The 19206-nt window shown below is 40.8% G+C and overlaps 1 protein-coding gene across 1 annotated transcript; it reads left to right on the forward strand.

Moving 5' to 3' along the window:
- The first annotated feature begins 5298 nt into the window (after positions 1 to 5298).
- Positions 5299 to 18628, forward strand: Cd5l (CD5 molecule like). Its single transcript, XM_020183027.2, has 6 exons — positions 5299 to 5495; positions 8864 to 8890; positions 11715 to 12038; positions 13262 to 13603; positions 14151 to 14471; positions 18242 to 18628. Exons 1-6 carry the CDS (start codon positions 5468 to 5470, stop codon positions 18268 to 18270), a joined length of 1071 nt encoding a protein of 356 aa, XP_020038616.1. The 5' UTR covers positions 5299 to 5467; the 3' UTR covers positions 18271 to 18628.
- Positions 18629 to 19206: the final 578 nt, after the last annotated feature.

The raw sequence follows: 19206 nt of genomic DNA on the forward strand, positions 1-19206 counted from the left end.
TCTTAAGTGAAGTTAGCCAGGCTCAGAAGGCCAAAAGCCACACGTTTTCCCTCATATGCAGATTCTAGACCTAAAACAAATGCAGCACTGTTAAGGACACAGATCACACTAAGGGGAGGCTGTGCAAGGGAGGGATAAGGCAAGAGAAGGAAACAAAAAACTTGAATGTGGTTGATGTGCTCACTCTACAGGAATGAATATAGAAAGTTTAAACTGGCCAGGGCCACTATGGGAAGCAGACTAGGGAAGTGTGAAGAGGACTGGAAGAAGTAAATGAATTGGGGCTGTAATACATATACACAAAGAAACAATACAAGGAAACTCTTTGTGTTGCTATCTTTATTTCATACTAGCAAAAACATCATGTTTCTTGTTTTTTTGTTTTTTCTTCTACAAAATCGGAGAACAGGAGGACTAAACAGGTTCTGTGGGGACAGGGGGCAATTGTCACTGGTAGGAGGGGAAAGGTGGTGGCAAAAGGGGTAGGAGGATGAATATGGTGCAAACAGTGTACACACGTATGTAAATGCAAAAAACATACCTGTTGAAACTGTTCCAGGAATCATGGGAGGGGTGAGGGGAGAAAGAAGTGGACAGGGGAATTTAAGTATGATATATTTGATACATTGTAAGAACCTTTGTACCCATATCCAGCACAACAATGAAAAAAAAATCCTGTCTTTTAATATGGTGCTTAGGTCTTAGAAGAACAGAATATCATTAAATCATCTCTACCTGTTATCATCCCCTTTCTAAGATACAGAGACAGTAAATGGTACACAAGAGATAATCAATAGATAGTTGTGGTTAAAGTAGTAATATTTGATTAAAATTTTATTACCAATTTTGGGAGTACTATGAGAGAGGATGACAGAGAATATCTCAGTCTACTCTTCATCTTACACTTCCCTCATATCACTACCAACTCTTTTTTTCCATTTCAACCTCTTTTTAAGAAAGATAAGCTAGTTAATAACAGAGGAGAGAGGAGCTGACAAAAGGCCACTATATGCCTGCATAGGCTACATGCAACAGGAGTCATACAGAGACAAGAGGATTAGCAGACCCTGAAGAAGAAATCTGGTCTTGTAGAACAGAGGTGGTTCTCGTGGTCACATAAGGAAAGCCATCATCTTCTTGGTGAGGAAGGAATGGAAAAATTTTATCTCACACTATTCCCAAGGCTATAGGAAGGGAGCACCCAGGAGTAAACTGTGCATGTGACTTCTTAAGGTGCTCTTTCATTTCATCATAAGGATGACATCCTTCCTGCAGGGGCAGCATAGTGCAATAGTAACCCTGAGGACACTTCCCTATCCAGCACCACATCCTCTAACAACTCCTCTTTCTTCTCTTCTCATGGGCCCACATAGAATCATTTATTCTGACATTATCAAAATAGGGACTTTTTATCTTGGGAGTGTTTGTCTTTCACAGGGCCTGGGTTTACAATCGTGGATGTCAAGGGAACCAGCTTTAGAGAAATTGAGGTCTAATTAAGACTAATTAGCATTATGAAGTGAGCTGGCCTTCCTTGCCTAGTGATTCTCTGAGATGTCATCATATGAACCATTTGCTTTGCTGTCACTTTTGGATTCCCATTGAAAAGAGGAACATGAATGTGGATTAAGCAAGATTTAATTAGCTAAATATTTCTTTAATAAAAGGCAGAAATGAAAATTGATCATCCTAGCAAAAAGAAGTATAAATCCTAGTCAACAAAATTGCCAAGAGTCAAAGTACCTTGCTTAACATCACATGGCTATTAAGTGACTGAGTTAGAATTGAAGTGAGATTGGCTCCTCCAGAGCTCAAGCCCTTAGCCTCTGTGCTGTACTGTCTGTTTTTAGGGATGGTTCCAGAAAAGTTCAGAAAATCACAGGCAGAGCACATCAGGGGCACAAGGACAATCAGTACCAGTTTTTCTGCCAGCACGACACAGATAGCCCTCAGATACAGACAGGGCAGCCAGGCTGACAGGGTTTCCTCCCTGTGGACATCTACTCTGCTGCCTGCTGTCATCTGTCCTCCTTCCTCCTGGATCCCTCATTTCCTATCCTCTTTCCTCTTGGATCCCTCATTTCAGGCACCTGAAGAATAGGAGAACATGATAGCTTTGCTGTGCCTGAGATTTCTCAGCATCCAGAAGGGTCCCCAGACTGACAGGGTCACTGTTAGAATTTTAATAAGTCGTTAAGGCCTCTTTCCTGTGAGTTGTTAGAATTTTTCAATAAGAAATCTTGATATTTGGTGATTTAAAAGATCATTCCATTAAGTAATGAAGTATCTATTAACAGGTCATGGCTGAACACCTATAGTCATAGACAGTTTATGGTCACAGGCACAACCTATTCTGTTTTCAGTTTTTTTTTCTCATAATGAATTAAACGAAATGTTGCCTTGTGGTATCCACACATAGATGGTGTTTTCTCCTCAGAAATCCCATAGAACAAATTAATTCTAAATGCCTATTGACGGTGTTTATGCCCCTCAACCCCCAAGGCCTGGATCTATTCCTCATGTGACACAATTTGAAACTCCTTTTCCATCCTTTTCACTATGAGTGAGGGTACAGGTAAACAAGTGAGAGCAACAGAATGAAATGGATGTTATTGTTCACAGGTGGTTAGAGTTGTATGCAAAACAATCAAATTTACCATAATGCTGTGTTCTGGATCCACTGCTCTTAGAAACTCAGCCCAGAAGAGGTCTGGTCATTCTGGCAACCATCTCAGAGTGTCAGTCCAGCCCACTATATGAGACAATGTGCAGAAGGGCCAAGAGATGGCATTTCTGGTGAATCTAAAGGCTTAATGATGTGCTTTGTCTGATAATACAGCCACTCACTCATTCATTCATTGAGCCAACAATCCTTTTATTGCATGCCAAGAACTGAGAAAGAAGGGGAACAACTCAGATGTTCTCAGCTATTTGCATGGAGTCCACTCCTAATTGTCATACACAATGATTTGCCATTTACCTTGATGCCAAGCCAATAGCACATGGAACTTGCCCTTCATGAAGGTCCACAGAGTGCCTTCCTGCTTCTGCTGCGTGTCATATATTGATGTCCTCCAGACAATAATCTACTTCCACACCGCTTTAGGTTTCCCCAGCCTGTGCCTCCTAGACCATTGTCCTCTTCTGGCTAAGCCTCTTACTGATATCTTTCTCAATTCCCTAAACTCCTCTGCTTCTGAGATCTCCACCTTTGCTTTCTTCCAGGCCATGTCAAGGTCTTGTAATTGCCCAGAACTGAAACTCCTCTAAAACCTGGGGCACTCTTCTTCAGTCTCTGAGCAAGTCCCATCTCTCAAATTTTCTAACACTTTCCCTCACCTTCTCCTGCCCTTCCCCACTTTTCTCCCCACTCTTTCTCCATCCTTCCTCACTGAGGTCCTCACTCTGAGAACTTCTCTTTTATCCTTTTAGCAGCCCATCTCTAGATCCTTTCTAAACCTTGTAACAATTTGAATTGGTCCCTCAAAATTGACATTTTGAGGCTTTTCTAAATCCTGCATCTGTTATGAATCACATTGGGATCTTGAGAAGGAAAGATGTGAGTAATTAGCACTTAGAAACCCATTAATAATAAATCCTTTATGCCATCACTAACCAATATCTTGTGACCACCAAGCACCAGACAGACTGTGATCCAGTCATTCCAAACTATCTACCTGTCATTCCTTACGTAGGCGATGCTGCTTTTGTCTGCTGCACAGCAAAACCTTTTCCCATCCTAATTCTTCACGCCACTCACCATTTAACCTCTGTTCAAGCATCACCATCTCTGTGAAGTCTTCTCTGATTAGCTCTAAGCAGAGGTGACCATTTCCTCTATAGAGTCTTCAAGTTTTCTTTCTTAGTTTTCTTTTTTGGTGGTACTGGGGTTTGAATTCAGGGCTTCAGTCTTGTTAAACAGGCACTCTACTGCTTGAACCATGCCTCAGCCATTTTTGTTCTGGTTATTTTGGAGATAGAGTCTAGTTCTTTGCCCAAGCTGGCCTGGACCTCAATCTTGCTATTTTGTGCTTCCTACCATAGCTGGGATGACAGATGCACACCACCGTACCCAGCTTTCGTCCACTGGGATGGGGTTTTTAACTTTTTTTGTCTCCTGATCTCAGCCTCCCATGTAGCTTGAGATGACAGGAGTGCACCTTAACAGCCAGCTATTGCTTGAGATGAAGTCTTGCTAACTTTTTGCTTGAGTTGGCCTTGAACCACAATCCTCCTGATCTCAGTCTCCCAAGTAGCTAGGATTACAGGCATGAGCCACTAGTGCCTGACTAAAGTTTCTTATGCTTTTCTCTCCGATAGCAGTTTTGACAGGATATTGCTATTACTAGACCTTATCATTTTGGTATGCCAAACTATCCCTCATTTCACAGTGTACACCCTCTATCCAGCACATTGTCTGGAGCTCATAGCTGCTGAAACTCTTTTGGACACAATTATAAGCAAATGAAGAAATACAGGACTAAAAATGAATGCCTACAATGAACCATGCTTTGTGCTAAGTGACCCAAATATTACAAAGAAACTAAGATGTCCCATTTTAGAGGAAAAATCACCCAGCTTGAAAGAGCAGGGGTTGTGTTAGCAGATGCAGTTGAATGCTTGACTAATTTAGAGTTGAATATCTCTTAAAGCACATCAATCCAATATAAACTAATATAGCAAAGCAGAAGGGTCTTAGAATACTGGGTCTTGCTGTTCAGTCTCTGTCCATCATACCTTAGGCCTAATATCTACCTGAGTTCAGTGATAAGGATGTCTATCACAACAGGACTTGTTGCCACTCAGCTTCTAAAAATGGGTACAAACCAGCACAAACATAAAGCAGACCTTCAGATCGGATCCTCAGCTCAGCACTTGGAAAGCTGGTTAGGAATTAGGAAATCCTGGATTATGGCCTATGGGACAGGCCTGCAGGTTATTTCTGCATTTATTCTATGACCTCTGGCTTCTACATTCTCTAGGTACTTCCTTCTGTATTAAAGTAATTCAAATTGGCTTACTTTCCCCACAAACCATCCTTGGAGGCTAAGAATTGTCAGATCTTATAACGAAAGAGGGCCATGTTTGGGTACCTGTTTTTCCTTGTGGAGGCATTTCCTTTGTTTATGTAGTGACAGGGCTGAAGTAGAGATGGGTGGATCTAGGCTTTCAGTAGAATGCAGTTATAATACCCTCTTATAAAAATTTTTGTTTTGTTTTCAGGATCTTTTTGCCAATTCCAGCCACCTCCCTTCCTCTAAAACATGCTGAACCCAGCAGCTCTAGCTCTATCAGTTCTGCCCCCTGGGTCCATTGGTTCTGGTCATCTGATAATGCTTCTGCTACACACAGGACCCTCTTTTCTTCCTCCTCTTAGTACACTTGTAGCTAGTCAAAACTGAATATTGTTACTTGAGGCCTACTTCCAGCCTAAAGTTTCAGTTTATCATCTTCAGCTGCCTGGGTCATGGCTCTTCTGTTCTCCTTGATCCTTGGTGAGTATCTCTGCTTCTACTTGTTTAGAGTTCAGGGTTTTCTGGAAATTTGATTAGAGAATCTCTCTATGAAGTTTCATTTATTGCTCAGGAATGCTTTTCTCCTTCTTTCTACATCTGGCAACTGTTCTAAACCCTTAAATAACCCTTAATCCATTTATGGATTATATATAATCCATAGGCATATATACCTAATTTACTGTATATATATTTATGAGAGTTTATCCTATTCTCCCTTTACAGAATTTTTTCTGAATGTACTATTATGAAGTCAAATGAATGGACACAGAGTAGCAGCAGGTATAAAAAGTAGAGCAGAAAGACTATCACCTTTTATTGGTCCTTTTTTCTAGTTTCCTCTGAAAAGTATTTCATACAATGTTTCACTAACTTTTTCTAGCTCTTATTTTACACAGGTTGATCTAAAATTATCTAGAGATAATCTGGAGTTTTTGGAGCTAAAGAGACCTGGGTTTTGTCCTGGCTCTTAGGTGACTTCACTGTCTGAATTTGTAGATTATTATACCTCTCTGAAATCTTGCTCTCTAATGAAGTGAAGATAATGTTACGTTTCTCAGAAGTTTTTGAGAGCTATCTCATAAGATAACTAATGTAGGATATCTAACAATGTCTTCTAAGTCTTTATACTAATCAATGGCATCTGTTTTTATTGTCTTGGTGATCTAAGGCATTACCAAAGCCCATACAGTTCTTTCAGTTTAGCACTTATATGTCCAGTATAGGATGCTGGCCATAACTTGAACATCTCTACATTCCTCACAACACCCAACAGCTAGTTGTGCCCCTCATGGGTGAACTATTGAACCTCCTGGGCTCCTCCACAGTCCCACCTCCTTTATGAAATTTTTCTGATCTGAGCCACCTGCAGTTACCCACCCTGCAAGGAACTTCAAGTCACATACTTCTTATGTCACTTTTGCACTGTATATCAAGCTTTTCTTTCCTCCTCAGGTACCCAAGTTTTGTGTGGGAGGTTATACAATGATTAACATGTGTAATATAATCTTGAGTTTTAGACAGTTGCAGACAAGGTTTCACTCAGATAGTTGTGGTTATAATCTGAAGATTAAGAACATGGGGTTAATGAGAAGTTATCTGGAAACCCAGGGAAGGAAATACTCTGGTCTTCACCACTGAAATATTTGGATCTTCCTAAAAAACTCTGACTAGAGGCCCTAAGATATTTGCTCTTTCAGAAAAATCCTGTAAGATGGGGGTGGTTGATCAGTTTTTTTTTTTTTTGTGGTACTGGTGTTTTTTTTTTTTTTCATTTTTCTTTTATTATTCATATGTGCATACAAGGCTTGGTTTATTTCTCCCCCCTGCCCCCACCCCCTCCCTTACCACCCACTCCACCCCCTCCCGCTCCCCCCTCAATACCCAGCAGAAACTATTTTGCCCTTATCTCTAATTTTGTTGTAGAGAGAGTATAAGCAATAATAGGAAGGAACAAGGGGTTTTGCTGGTTGAGATAAGGATAGCTATACAGGGCATTGACTCACATTGATTTCCTGTGCATGGGTGTTACCTTCTAGGTTAATTCTTTTTAATCTAACCTTTTCTCTAGTTCCTGGTCCCCTTTTCCTATTGGCCTCAGTTGCTTTAAGGTATCTGCTTTAGTTTCTCTGCATTAAGGGCAACAAATGCTAGCTAGTTTTTTAGGTGTCTTACCTATCCTCACCCCTCCCTTGTGTGCTCTCGCTTTTATCATGTGCTCATAGTCCAATCCCCTTGTTGTGTTTGCCCTTGATCTAATGTCCACATATGAGGGAGAACATACGATTTTTGGTCTTTTGAGCCAGGCTAACCTCACTCAGAATGATGTTCTCCAATTCCATCCATTTACCAGCGAATGATAACATTTCGTTCTTCTTCATGGCTGCATAAAATTCCATTGTGTATAGATACCACATTTTCTTAATCCATTCGTCAGTGGTGGGGCATCTTGGCTGTTTCCATAACTTGGCTATTGTGAATAGTGCCGCAATAAACATGGATGTGCAGGTGCCTCTGGAGTAACAGTCTTTTGGGTATATCCCCAAGAGTGGTATTGCTGGATCAAATGGTAGATCGATGTCCAGCTTTTTAAGTAGCCTCCAAATTTTTTTCCAGAGTGGTTGTACTAGTCTACATTCCCACCAACAGTGTAAGAGGGTTCCTTTTTCCCCGCATCCTCGCCAACACCTGTTGTTGGTGGTGTGATACTGGTGTTTGAACTCAGGATCTATATCTTGAGCCATTCACCAGCCCTTTTTCATGAATTTTTTTTTTCAAGTTAGGGTCTCTTGAACTATTTGCCTAGTGTGGCTTCAAAGTGCAATGCTCCTGATCTCTGCTTCCTGAGTAGCCGGGATTACGGGTATGAGTCACTGGTGCCCAGCCTCAGCCAGTTTTGTAGTTGAAAATGCTTTTTAGTTGAAAATGCCCCAGAGACTACTGAAGGTTTCAGGGAAGCATTAGGAGGAAACTTAATGGGCAGAGGAGTCTAACCATACATAGATCCTATAGGAAAAACTCCAATGTTCCAACTATGTGCTAGTAAATCTGGTGGTTTGGAACTAAGTAAAGAGTTTCTTCTGACATGTTGATCTAAATAAAGTGTCAGCAAACTACAGCTTACCAGATGAGAATGGCTGTCATATTTTTAAATATAAGAAAAAGTCAAAAGAAAAATAATATTTCATGACACACGAAATTTAAATTTGTGTGCATAAACAAATGTTTACTGGAATGTAGCCATGCTCTTTCACCCACATACATATAACTACTCTCATGTGTTACAATGGCAGAAATGAGTAGTTACAACACAGACCACATGGCACACAAAGCCTAAAATATTTTACTGTCTGGCTCTATCCAGAAGAAATTTGCTGACCTCAATCTAAATGCAGTGCCAGTGAACACAGCCAAGTCCTGCCACTGTCCTCTGCCCTATGTACTGCCCATGTGGTACCATTACCTTGCCCACCAATATACCTTCCCAGTGGCCTCCAGTACTCTTTGCCGTTAAGCCAAGGGGCTGCATCACACTTCCACTTCAGGTGGTTATAACCAATCAATTTAATTGACAAAAACAGGAAATCCAATCTATCTGTGCCTGGGGTGGAGCCACAACCACATATAAAGGGAATGGCTGGTAGAATTTGTCTCTGTGATTCCTAGCCAGTGTCCTTTGAGGCTGTTTATGCCAAGAGAAGAAGGTCACAACAGGCCTGACCTTGGAGGCTCTGTATCTCCTACACTCTCACAAAATATTTGACAAGGACTTTCTAGAGAGTTGTATTCTTTGAACAAAACTTTGGAAATTTACTCTATGACCTCACTCCCTTTGTTTTTTATTTCTTTAGCCATCTGTACCAGACCCAGCCTCTTAGGTAAGTTTTTTTTTGGGGGGGGGTGGGGTTAGGGGTAGGGTAGGGTTCCTAAGAAGGTGGTCTCCAGGTTTGGGAGAAAAGAAATTTTGAAGTTTCCAGGGCCATGGAGAGAAACTATGATTCAAGACAGGCCAGTAACATTACTTTCTGGTTTGCCACCTCACCTTATCAGTCTTGTGTGGACGTATTTTACCTCCAAAAAACATGGACGGGTTTATGATGGTTTATTCTGCCAACAGAACCTCTGTGGCAGAGAAGTTCAGCCAGCATCCAAAACAGGAGACAACCTTATTTCAGACCACATCTGGGAAATGAACTTTTTTGCCTTTGTGGGTTCCAGGGCTACCTGCCAGTCTTCTTGGCATTTTTGATTGAATTAGAAATACATCTGCATCTGTGTTGTGCATAGCTTGATCAGAAAAGGTCAGGTTTACTTCAGCCTTATTGACTGCCTCCTTGAGGAGTTTTTGGGCAATGCACCTGAGGAGAGGATAGGGCTGCTGACAGAGAATAGGTTTATGAGAGAGGAAGGGCATAATGGTCCAAACCCAAGGAGACTGGCTGTGGATTACAAATTTCCTTTTAATTATTCCTCTACTCTACCCTTTTGCTTGATAGTAGAGACTTTACCAGAGAGGGAAGCTACAAACTCTACCATTGGTGTATGGAGGATGTAATTTGATCCCTTAAAGAGTGCTACTTCTGGGCTCTCATCATGACGTTCAAATTACTTGGTGCATTTTTCCTCGTCTCCAAGACTGTCACTTTTGGCTGGTGCAGGGAGACACCTGTTCTCTTTACAGCTTCCCCACACCCCAGGATATAGCTCTTGAACCTCTAGGTCCTTCTCTCTGCTGATAAAATAGGCTAAAGGAACTCTCCATTATGCAGCTGCCCTGACAAGACCCTCTACTCTTCCTTCTACCTTTCATATCTTTTCTCAACTCTTCTATTTCCTTCAGCCAAATTTCTTTTACATTTTGCCCTGCTTTTTTTGCTTATTTATTCTTTCCTAAGAACGGCTCTAGTCTTTCTCTCCATAGAATATGAAAATTCATCACAAGAGGGAAATTTAAAATCCAAGAACAAATAAAATAACCTGTGCAAGATCCTGATAGCAATTATTTTCTGGAGCGTACAATAATGTCAATCCAAGCTCTAATCTTAGATCCATTGACCCAAAAATTATTTCTATGTGACTCTCTTGAGTTCTATCTGTACCCAAACATATAAGTTTTAAATTCAAAAATGGAAACTTTCCTTACGTTTTAATAACTTAAATATTAATTTCTGTCTCTAGTTTCCATTCTTTGTATTTCCCTCCCGCAAAAAATTAAGGAAGAAAAGGAAACAAAAAGCAAACCAATAAATCAAACATAAACTTCCCAGTGTAGTTTAAAATTAGCCAGATCAGGGTTTCCTCACTTAACCGCTACTCTTTGGTTAACTCCAGATTCTGGGGAGTTTATGCAAAGTTGAGTCAAGGCAGGCAGTGAGAAATCTTATCCTCAGGAGTCATATTCTGTCTATGCAGGCAGTCGTGTTGGCCTCATTAAGCTGTTCATAGCCTAATGGGTTACAGACCACCAGTCCAAATGTAGCCTTTTCTGGTGCACCAAACCTCTTTCAGCTAACTGTACACTATAACTCCAAACCTCTCATCTACTGCTTTGAGACTTGTAGATTTGGTCCAATTGTCTCATGCTACTAAATACAAGCTCTGTGAGGGCAGAAATCTTACGTGTCCTGTTCATCATTGTTCTCTGAGTTCACAAAATAATATCTGAAACATAATATGTGCTTAACAAATATTTGTTGTTTGATGAGCTGGTCTTTGGTTTCCTTATACTCCACTTCTATATGTTGGTGGGAAGGAGAGAATTTCTTTGTTCTTTTCCATAGTCAGAGTTCTAATTCAGGAAATAAAACTAAGTCCTTCATTCCTCAGAACTTCTCTAGGGGCCTTGTGGTGCCTCTCTTCTCCCGCTATGCCCTAGAATACTCTAGATAAATCTTTGAGGCTCTGAGACTATAAAGCTCTTATTCTTCCTGCAGAGTGCTCTCTGTATATCTTTTGAGTTAGGAGCTTAGACAAGGGTTGAGACAGCAAGGGTGAGTAGGAACGGGTGAGAGAGAGAGAGAGAGAGAGAGATTGTTCAACAGAATATATATGCATATACATACACACATATACATATGTATATGTATATGTATATGTATATGTATATGTATATGTATATGTATATGTATATGTATATGTATATGTATATGTGTGTATGTCACACTGCCCCAATCCAGCCACAATGGAGACAGAGACAAAGTCATAAAGAAGAAGGAACACAAAAGATATCATAAGGACTTCTGTTTTGACCTCAGGCTTCCACCATTGGACATTATGATCAGAGGACCATCATTTTTATAAGGATCGTTTTCCTCATCTGTAAAATAGTGGACTGAACATGGTGACCTGAATAGGTTCTTTTCTGGTGGTTCTGACCACCAGAGAGTCTAAAAACTGCTGAATCTTTAATCAATCTCCTTGCTTTAATGTTCAATCTGAAAAGACCCTCAGTTATGTCTAGGCATCTTGAAGCAGAGTTTCTTGGTAGGATACAATTAAGGGTATGATAGAATCAGAACTCAGATATGGGGTCCTGAACTTCCTCTCCCTCCCTATCCATTCTGACCCCTCTTTTTAGTTCCTCCCAACTCCCCACACCCTCTATCAAGGGTGGGAGAGTTCCAGACTGACTGTGCACATCCCGAAGCATCCTCTGCACTCCTCCCAGACCTCCAGCTAACAATATCCTCCATCTCTTTGCAGAATTTCCATCCAGAGTGAGGCTGGTGGGAGGTCCCCACCGCTGTGAAGGGCGGGTGGAGGTGGAAAGGAAGGGCCAGTGGGGCACTGTGTGCGATGATGGCTGGGACATGAAAGATGTGGCTGTGCTATGCCGGGAACTGGGCTGTGGAGCAGCAAAGAAATCCCCTAGTGGTTTTCAATATGAGCCATCTACAGAGAAAGAGCAAAAGGTCCTCATCCAAATGGTGAATTGCAGTGGGATGGAAGATACGCTGGCTCAATGTAAGCAAGATGAAGATGTTTTTGATTGTTCACTTGAGGAGGAAGCTGGAGCATCATGTGAGAGTAAGTATGGCAGGCTCAAGGATCATCTTGCTCAGGCCCCACATGGCCAGCCACTCTTGTTAGTCTTTTTTCTCTGTCACAGACTTTCACACAATGACTAATTGTCCCCTCATCCCTCAAATCTCACACATTCTCAGTTGTGAGCCCTGGAGATAATAATATCCTCAACCAGAATTGTCTCTATATTTAATTGAATGAATGTTTTTCTCTTAATATCAATTTGTATGAGAACTGGTTTCTGCTACTTACACAGATGCAAATGTTCAGCGGTTGAATGGTATATCCTCTATCTGAAACTGGGGGTGGAGTTCTAGGGAAAGAAATGAGCTCACAAGGCATAATGTGTGTTTTATAATAGTTTCAGTTCTTGAGGAATCTACCATGTTAGTCTATTAGGCAGGAGATACTCATAGGAAACCAACACAATCTCAGAGAGTTAGAAGATAGAAGGATTGATAGCTAGGTAAACACACACAAAACATGTATCCTTTGCTTCCTACATGTATTTGCTTTCTATGTATAACTATTTTTTCCACTCTGTACACTTTCTCCTCCCTTACACTGTGATTTGACTGAGGGACTATGTCTCCTCTTTTTTGTCTCCCCACAGAATTTGTTATCAGAGCAACAGCCACCTTTGTTCTCCCTGATGCTGAAGTCTCATTCCTATTTTTCAGAATGGTTGAATATTGGGAACACTAATGTGACATACTTGGTTAATGCCAACATTGAAATGAGATATTTTTTATTTTTTTTGGTGGTACTGGGGTTTGAATTCAGAGCTTCACACCTGCTAGGCAGTTGCTCTGCCACTTATGCTGTGCCTGAGGTTTTTGATCTTTCATGTTATATATCTATATAATCTATCATCATCTATCTATCTATCTATCTATCTATCTATCTATCTATCTATCATCTATCTGTCTATATTTAAATCTGTAAGTCTCTACTGTCTCTTTGAGAAGCAATGAGAATTTGAACATGAAGATACTTTGAAAAATTAAAATACTAGAGAAATAGTAATGATTCAATCTGGGATTGAGAAACCACTCATGTCATTGATTCCCTCATCCATTCCCTCAGCAAGCATCTATTAGACAGTGCTTATCTAGTGTACACGGTACTGAACACCTAGAACAGAGTCATGTGTACTTTGGGCTCTCTTTTATGAAATAATCATGCTCTTGAAGGGAGCATACATTTTTCTCTTTCCTTTACCCCAGACCCAGAGAGCTTCTTCTTTCCAGTCCCAGAGAGTGTGCGGCTGGTTGATGGCCCTGGGCGCTGTGAGGGACGAGTGGAGGTACAGCACCAGGGCCAGTGGAGCACAGTGTGCAAAACAGGCTGGAGTTTCCAGGGTGCAAAGGTGGTGTGCCGGCAGTTGGGATGTGGGAAGGCACTACTGATCCGAAAACACTGCAACAAGGCTTTCCAGGTACAAGAACCCATCTGGATGAGTCAGATATCATGCACAGGACAAGAAGCAGCTCTTCAGGATTGCCATTTTGGGCCATGGGAAAAGAACAACTGCACCCATGATGAGGACATGTGGGTGGAGTGTGAAGGTAATGTTAGGTAATGCCTGTATGTACAGAGACTAAGTTCACTCACAGATGTGATTAAATGGAACCTATTTAAACAATATTTACAGAGAACTACTCATGCACCAAAGGACCACTCCAAACTTATTTAATTGTGTGGATTGTCAATTGTCTTGTTTTTAAAATGGGGATAATAATAACTGTCTTTATATAGGAAAATGCTTTGAAAATATCATGTACTATATTAACATGAACTGTTTTTATAGTGAATTTTATATCATAGAGACAAGGTACACTTTCTTGTATCTGAGTTCTTCAATTTTTAAAACAGAAAGTTATTCACAAATATTAAATTTATAAAATAGATTAGGAAAGTGAAAAGATTCTAGTTAAGGAAACAGACCTGGGCCAAAAGGGTAGGAACCTGATGGAGCCCTAGAGGAGGATGGGCATGCATGAGAAAAGTTTCAAAAGTGCTGATAGGGTTTGGGAGAGGATGTGAATGATCTTATTTTTGCTTTTTTTGTTTTCTTCCTCTCTCTACCCTCCAACTTTCTTCCCTACCCTACAGATGCCTTTGAATTGAGGCTGGTAGGAAGAGAAAACCTCTGCTCTGGGAGACTGGAGGTACGGCACAAGGGCGTGTGGGGCTCTGTCTGTGATGATGGCTGGGGAGAAGAAGAGGACCAAGTGGTGTGCAGGCAACTGGGCTGTGGAAAGTCCCTCTCTCCATCCTCCAAAGCCCGGAAAAGCTATGGCTCTGGAGTGGGCCGCATCTGGATGGATGATGTTCACTGCTCAGGGGAGGAGCAGTCCCTGGAGCAGTGCCAGCACAGGTTTTGGGGGTATCATGACTGCACTCACAAGGAAGATGTGGCTGTGATCTGCTCAGGTAAGCCTATAGGCAGTGTTCACAAGGGTGGCATATGGAGGATGATGGAGGAAGAGAGGTGGTGGGGTGGAATCCGAGGATAAGGGTAGCTCCACCAAGGGCCACATAGCTGCCCATAGTCATTGTCTACTCCCTGGGTACTTACAGGGATGGGACTGGGACACTCTATCAGGGTTGTGTGTGTGTTTTTTTTAGGGGGAGGGCATGGACATAGCAAGAAGCATACAGTTACTGACTATGAGAACAAGAGGAATTTTGAAAATTACCTGGTTAACATTCTTATATTAAACATGAAAAAAGAGAGAGAGTCAACAAAAACAAGCAACTTTCCAAAATCATAAAAATTCCTTTCAATTCATATAAAGGAACTAAGTGACCAATATTTACTTTCAACCCAGGGTTAGTATTCTTAGATGACCCAGCTCTCAAACCCTGTTGAACAATGCAAGATGCTCCTACCTCATTCTATCTGTTGTTATACCCTAGACTTCATTTCCAGTGTTTGTGGGGTCAGGAGTTCTGTAAAAACATTCACAAGAGTCATAAGATTCATAAGAGAGAACAGGATACCAACCCTAAATTATAGTTTTCTTCAGGAGAGTGAAGGAAAAATCTATTTTAACCTGGGCGAGGAAGTCCAAGTATAGTTCTTGGGTGGCTGACTCAAGAGCCAAGTGGCTAAAGTCCAGTTGTGGAATTAAGGTCAAGGGCTGGCTGTACAGGGTATCTTGATTCAATAACTAATTCTGGAACTAAGTAAGAACTGATATGGTGGCTCATGTCTGTAATCTCAGCTACAAGGGAGGCAAAGATTGGGAGGATCTTGGTTGGAGGTTAGTCTAGACAAAAAGTTAGCAGGACCCCCATCTCAACAAGCAAACATTCCTGTGATCCCAGTTATGTAGGAGACTATAGGCAGGAATTCTGAAACTGTTGACTGAGGCTGGCCCAGGGCAAAAACGCAAGCCTCTTCCTGAAAAATAACTGAAGCAAAAAAAAAAAAAAACAACTGGAGGAATGGCTGAAGTGGTAGAGCACCTGCCTAGCAAAAACAAGGCCCTGAATTCAAATCCCAGAACCCACTCCCTCCCCCCCAAAAAACCTTGATATTTAACCAAGGAGTGTGAATAGCAGTTAATGCTCAGAAAAGTATAGATTTAGTGGCAAAAGGTCAGAATTTGAATCTGGATGCTTCAAAGCTATACAATCTTAGAAAGTCACTGAACGACTACAAAACTCACTGTTTTCATCTATACAATAGAAAGACACCTGTCACATTTGCCCCAAAGACTTTTGTGACTGTGTAAGGGTAAGATATGAATATAGTCAGCCTTATCATTCCATGTGTTCCATATCTATTGATTCAACCACCCATGGATTGAAAATATGTATTTGATGTCTATACTCCCAAAAGTAATCTACATGTTTAATGCAATTCCCATCAAAATTCCAATGACATTCATTAAAGAGATTGAAAAATCTACTGTGAAATTTATATGGAAACTCAAGAGGCCATGAAGAGCCAAGGCAATACTCAATCAAAAGAACAATGCTGGAGGTATCACGATACCTGACTTCAAACTATATTACAAAGCAATAACGATAAAAACAGCATGGTACTGGCACAAAAACAGACATGAAGACCAGTGGAACAGAATAGAGGACCCAAATATGAAGCCACACAACTATAACCAACTTGTCTTTGACAAAGGAGCTAAAAATATACAATAGAGAAATAGCAGCCTCTTCAACAAAAACTGCTGGGAAAACTGGTTAGCAGTCTGCAAAAAACTGAAACTAGATCCATGTATATCACCCTATACCAAGATTAACTCAAAATGGATCAAGGATCTTAATATCAGACCACAAACTCTAAAGCTGATACAAGAAAGAGTAGGAAATACTCTGGAGTTAGTAGGTATAGGTAAGAACTTTCTCAACGAAACCCCAGCATCACAGCAACTAAGAGATAGCATAGATAAATAGGACCTCATAAAACTAAAAAGCTTCTGTTCATCAAAATAAATGGTCTCTAAACTGAAGAGAACACCCACAGAGTGGGAGAAAATATTTGCCAACTATACAGCAGACAAAGGACTGATAACCAGAATATATAGGGAACTTAAAAAACTAAATTCTCCCCAAACTAATGAACCAATAAAGAAATGGGCAAGTGAACTAAACAGAACTTTCTCAAAAGAAGAAATTCAAATGGCCAGAAAACACATGAAAAAATGCTCACCATCTCTAGCAATAAAGGAAATGCAAATTAAAACCACACTAAAATTCCACCTCACCCCTGTTAGAATAGCCATCATCAGCAACACCACCAACAACAGGTGTTGACAAGGATGCGGGAAAAAGGAACCCTCTTACACTGTTGGTGGGAATGTAAACTAGTACAACCACTCTGGAAAAAAATTTGGAGGCTACTTAAAAAGCTAAACATTGATCTAACATTTGATCCAGCAATACCACTCTTGGGGACATACCCAAAAGACTGTGACACAGGTTACTCCAGAGGCACCTGCACACCCATGTTTATTGCAGCACTATTCACAACAGCCAAGTTGTGGAAACAGCCAAGATGCCCCACCACTGACGAATGGATTAAGAAAATGTGGTATCTATACACAATGGAATTTTATGCAGCCATGAAGAAGAACGAAATATTATTATTCCCTGGTAAATGGATGGAATTGGAGAACATCATTCTGAGTGAGGTTAGCCTGGCCCAAAAGACAAAAAATCGTATGTTCTCCCTCATATGTGGACATTAGATCAAGGGCAAACACAACAATGGGATTGGACTTTGAGCACATGATAAAAGGGAGAGCATACAAGGGAGGGGTGAGGATAGGTAAGACACCTAAAAAATTAGCTAGCATTTGTTGCCCTTAACACAGAGAAACTAAAGCAGATACCTTAAAAGCAACTGAGGCCAATAGGAAAAGGGGACCAGGAACTAGAGAAAAGGTGAGATCAAAAAGAATTAACCTAGAAGGTAACACACACGCATAGGAAATCAATGTGAGTCAACTCCCTGTATAGCTATCCTTATTTCAACCAGCAAAAACCCTTGTTCCTTCCTATTATGGCTTATACTCTCTCTTCAACAAAATTAGAAATAAGGGCAAAATAGTTTCTGCTGGGTATTGAGGGGGTGGGGGGGAGAGGGAGGGGGCGGAGTACATGGTAAGGGAGGTAGTGGGGGCAGGTGGGAGAAACGACCCAAGCCTTGTATGCACATATAAATAATAAAACAATAAAAAAAAAGAAAATATGTATTTGAAAAAACTTACATCTGTACTGAACATGAACTGACTTTTTCTTCTTATCATCATTCCCTTAATGGTACAGTATAACAATTTTTTACATAATATTTACATTTTATTAGTTATTATGAGTAATCTAAAGATGATTTAAAATACACAGAAGGATGTACTCAGGTCATATGCAAATTTTTAAGACACAACTTTCTATAAGAGATTTGAGCTCCCATGGATTTTGGTATCCTCAGGGTCCTGGCACCAATTTTCTGTGGATACAAAGGAATGACTGTAGTGTTTGTGACTCACATGTGAGCTGCTCAAATATGTCCCCAGACTACTTCAGATTTTTACCTGGCTTACATCATTGTGGGATATGTAGATGGCTTAGTTGCTTCCTATTCTGGGCCCCAGTTGCTTCCTTAGACATTTTAACTTGAATGGAATAATTCACTCCAGGCCAATGTCCATCCTTACTGCCTTTTTCTCTTCTCTTTACAGAACAGTATCCTGGAATTTTTGAGGCTTGACCTGACCTCCACTGACCCTGCATGTCCCCTGCTTGTTCTTCTGGGCTGTGATTATTCTGCTGGTCACAGTGGGCCTCAAACTTTGGCTCCTTCAGCCTCTCAGGGAGACCTTGGTCCCAGACCACTCAATCCCATTGCTGCCTCTTGATAGGAGCTGCTGGGTTCCCTTATTGGGGAAGATGAGCTTCCTACTGTCCTATGTTCACCACTGACCTTTTGCACTGGCTCTGGTCTTGCCTGCCACTTCCCAACCTGCCAGCAATTCTTAGGATTGTCACTGTGACCACATGTGCAGGCCATTACTAGGGCAAGACCTGTTTGTAAACAACATTAAAGGAATGAAACAACAAAAAGTATATTTGAAAGAGAACAGACACACATTCTCTTTTTCAAAACTTGGGGGGAAACAGTCTTTATGCATCCTCCTTTCACCCACACTTTCCAACCTCTAGGAATCACCATTTTACTTTCAGCTTGATTTTTTTCAGTTTCGACATATAATAGAGAACATGTAGTATTTGTCTTTGTGTGTCTAGCTTATTTCACTTAGCATAATGTCCTCCAGTTCCATCCATTTTGCTGAAAATGACAGGATTCATTTTTCTTTATGGCTGAATAATATACCATTATGTATATATCCCACCTTTTAAAATCCATTATCTGTTGATGGGCATCTAAACTGATTCTGTATCTTAGCTACTGTGAATAGTGCAGCAATAATCATGGGTGTGCAGGGAACTCTTTGGTATGCTGATTTTATTTCCTTTGGATATAGTGCAGAAGTCTGTAACATTATATATTTTATATATGTACATATACATAAGTGTACATAAGTCTATGTACATATATAGTCTTTCTATGCCCATGGGGAGATCTTCACAGACATTTAAAAATGATACAATCCTGCCCACCTGGGCAGAGTTGACTGTACCAAGA

The sequence above is a fragment of the Castor canadensis genome, chromosome 11, assembly GCF_047511655.1.
Source record: "Castor canadensis chromosome 11, mCasCan1.hap1v2, whole genome shotgun sequence".
In the NCBI taxonomy this organism is placed as follows: domain Eukaryota; kingdom Metazoa; phylum Chordata; class Mammalia; order Rodentia; family Castoridae; genus Castor; species Castor canadensis.

Excerpts from the sequence above, each read along its gene's own strand:
- Cd5l (XM_020183027.2), top strand. The coding sequence starts at position 5,468 with ATGGCTCTTCTGTTCTCCTTGATCCTTG. Across the intron at positions 8,891-11,714 it reads TACCAGACCCAGCCTCTTAG|AATTTCCATCCAGAGTGAGG; the intron begins GTAAGTTTTTTT and ends ATCTCTTTGCAG. Across the intron at positions 13,604-14,150 it reads CATGTGGGTGGAGTGTGAAG|ATGCCTTTGAATTGAGGCTG; the intron begins GTAATGTTAGGT and ends CCTACCCTACAG.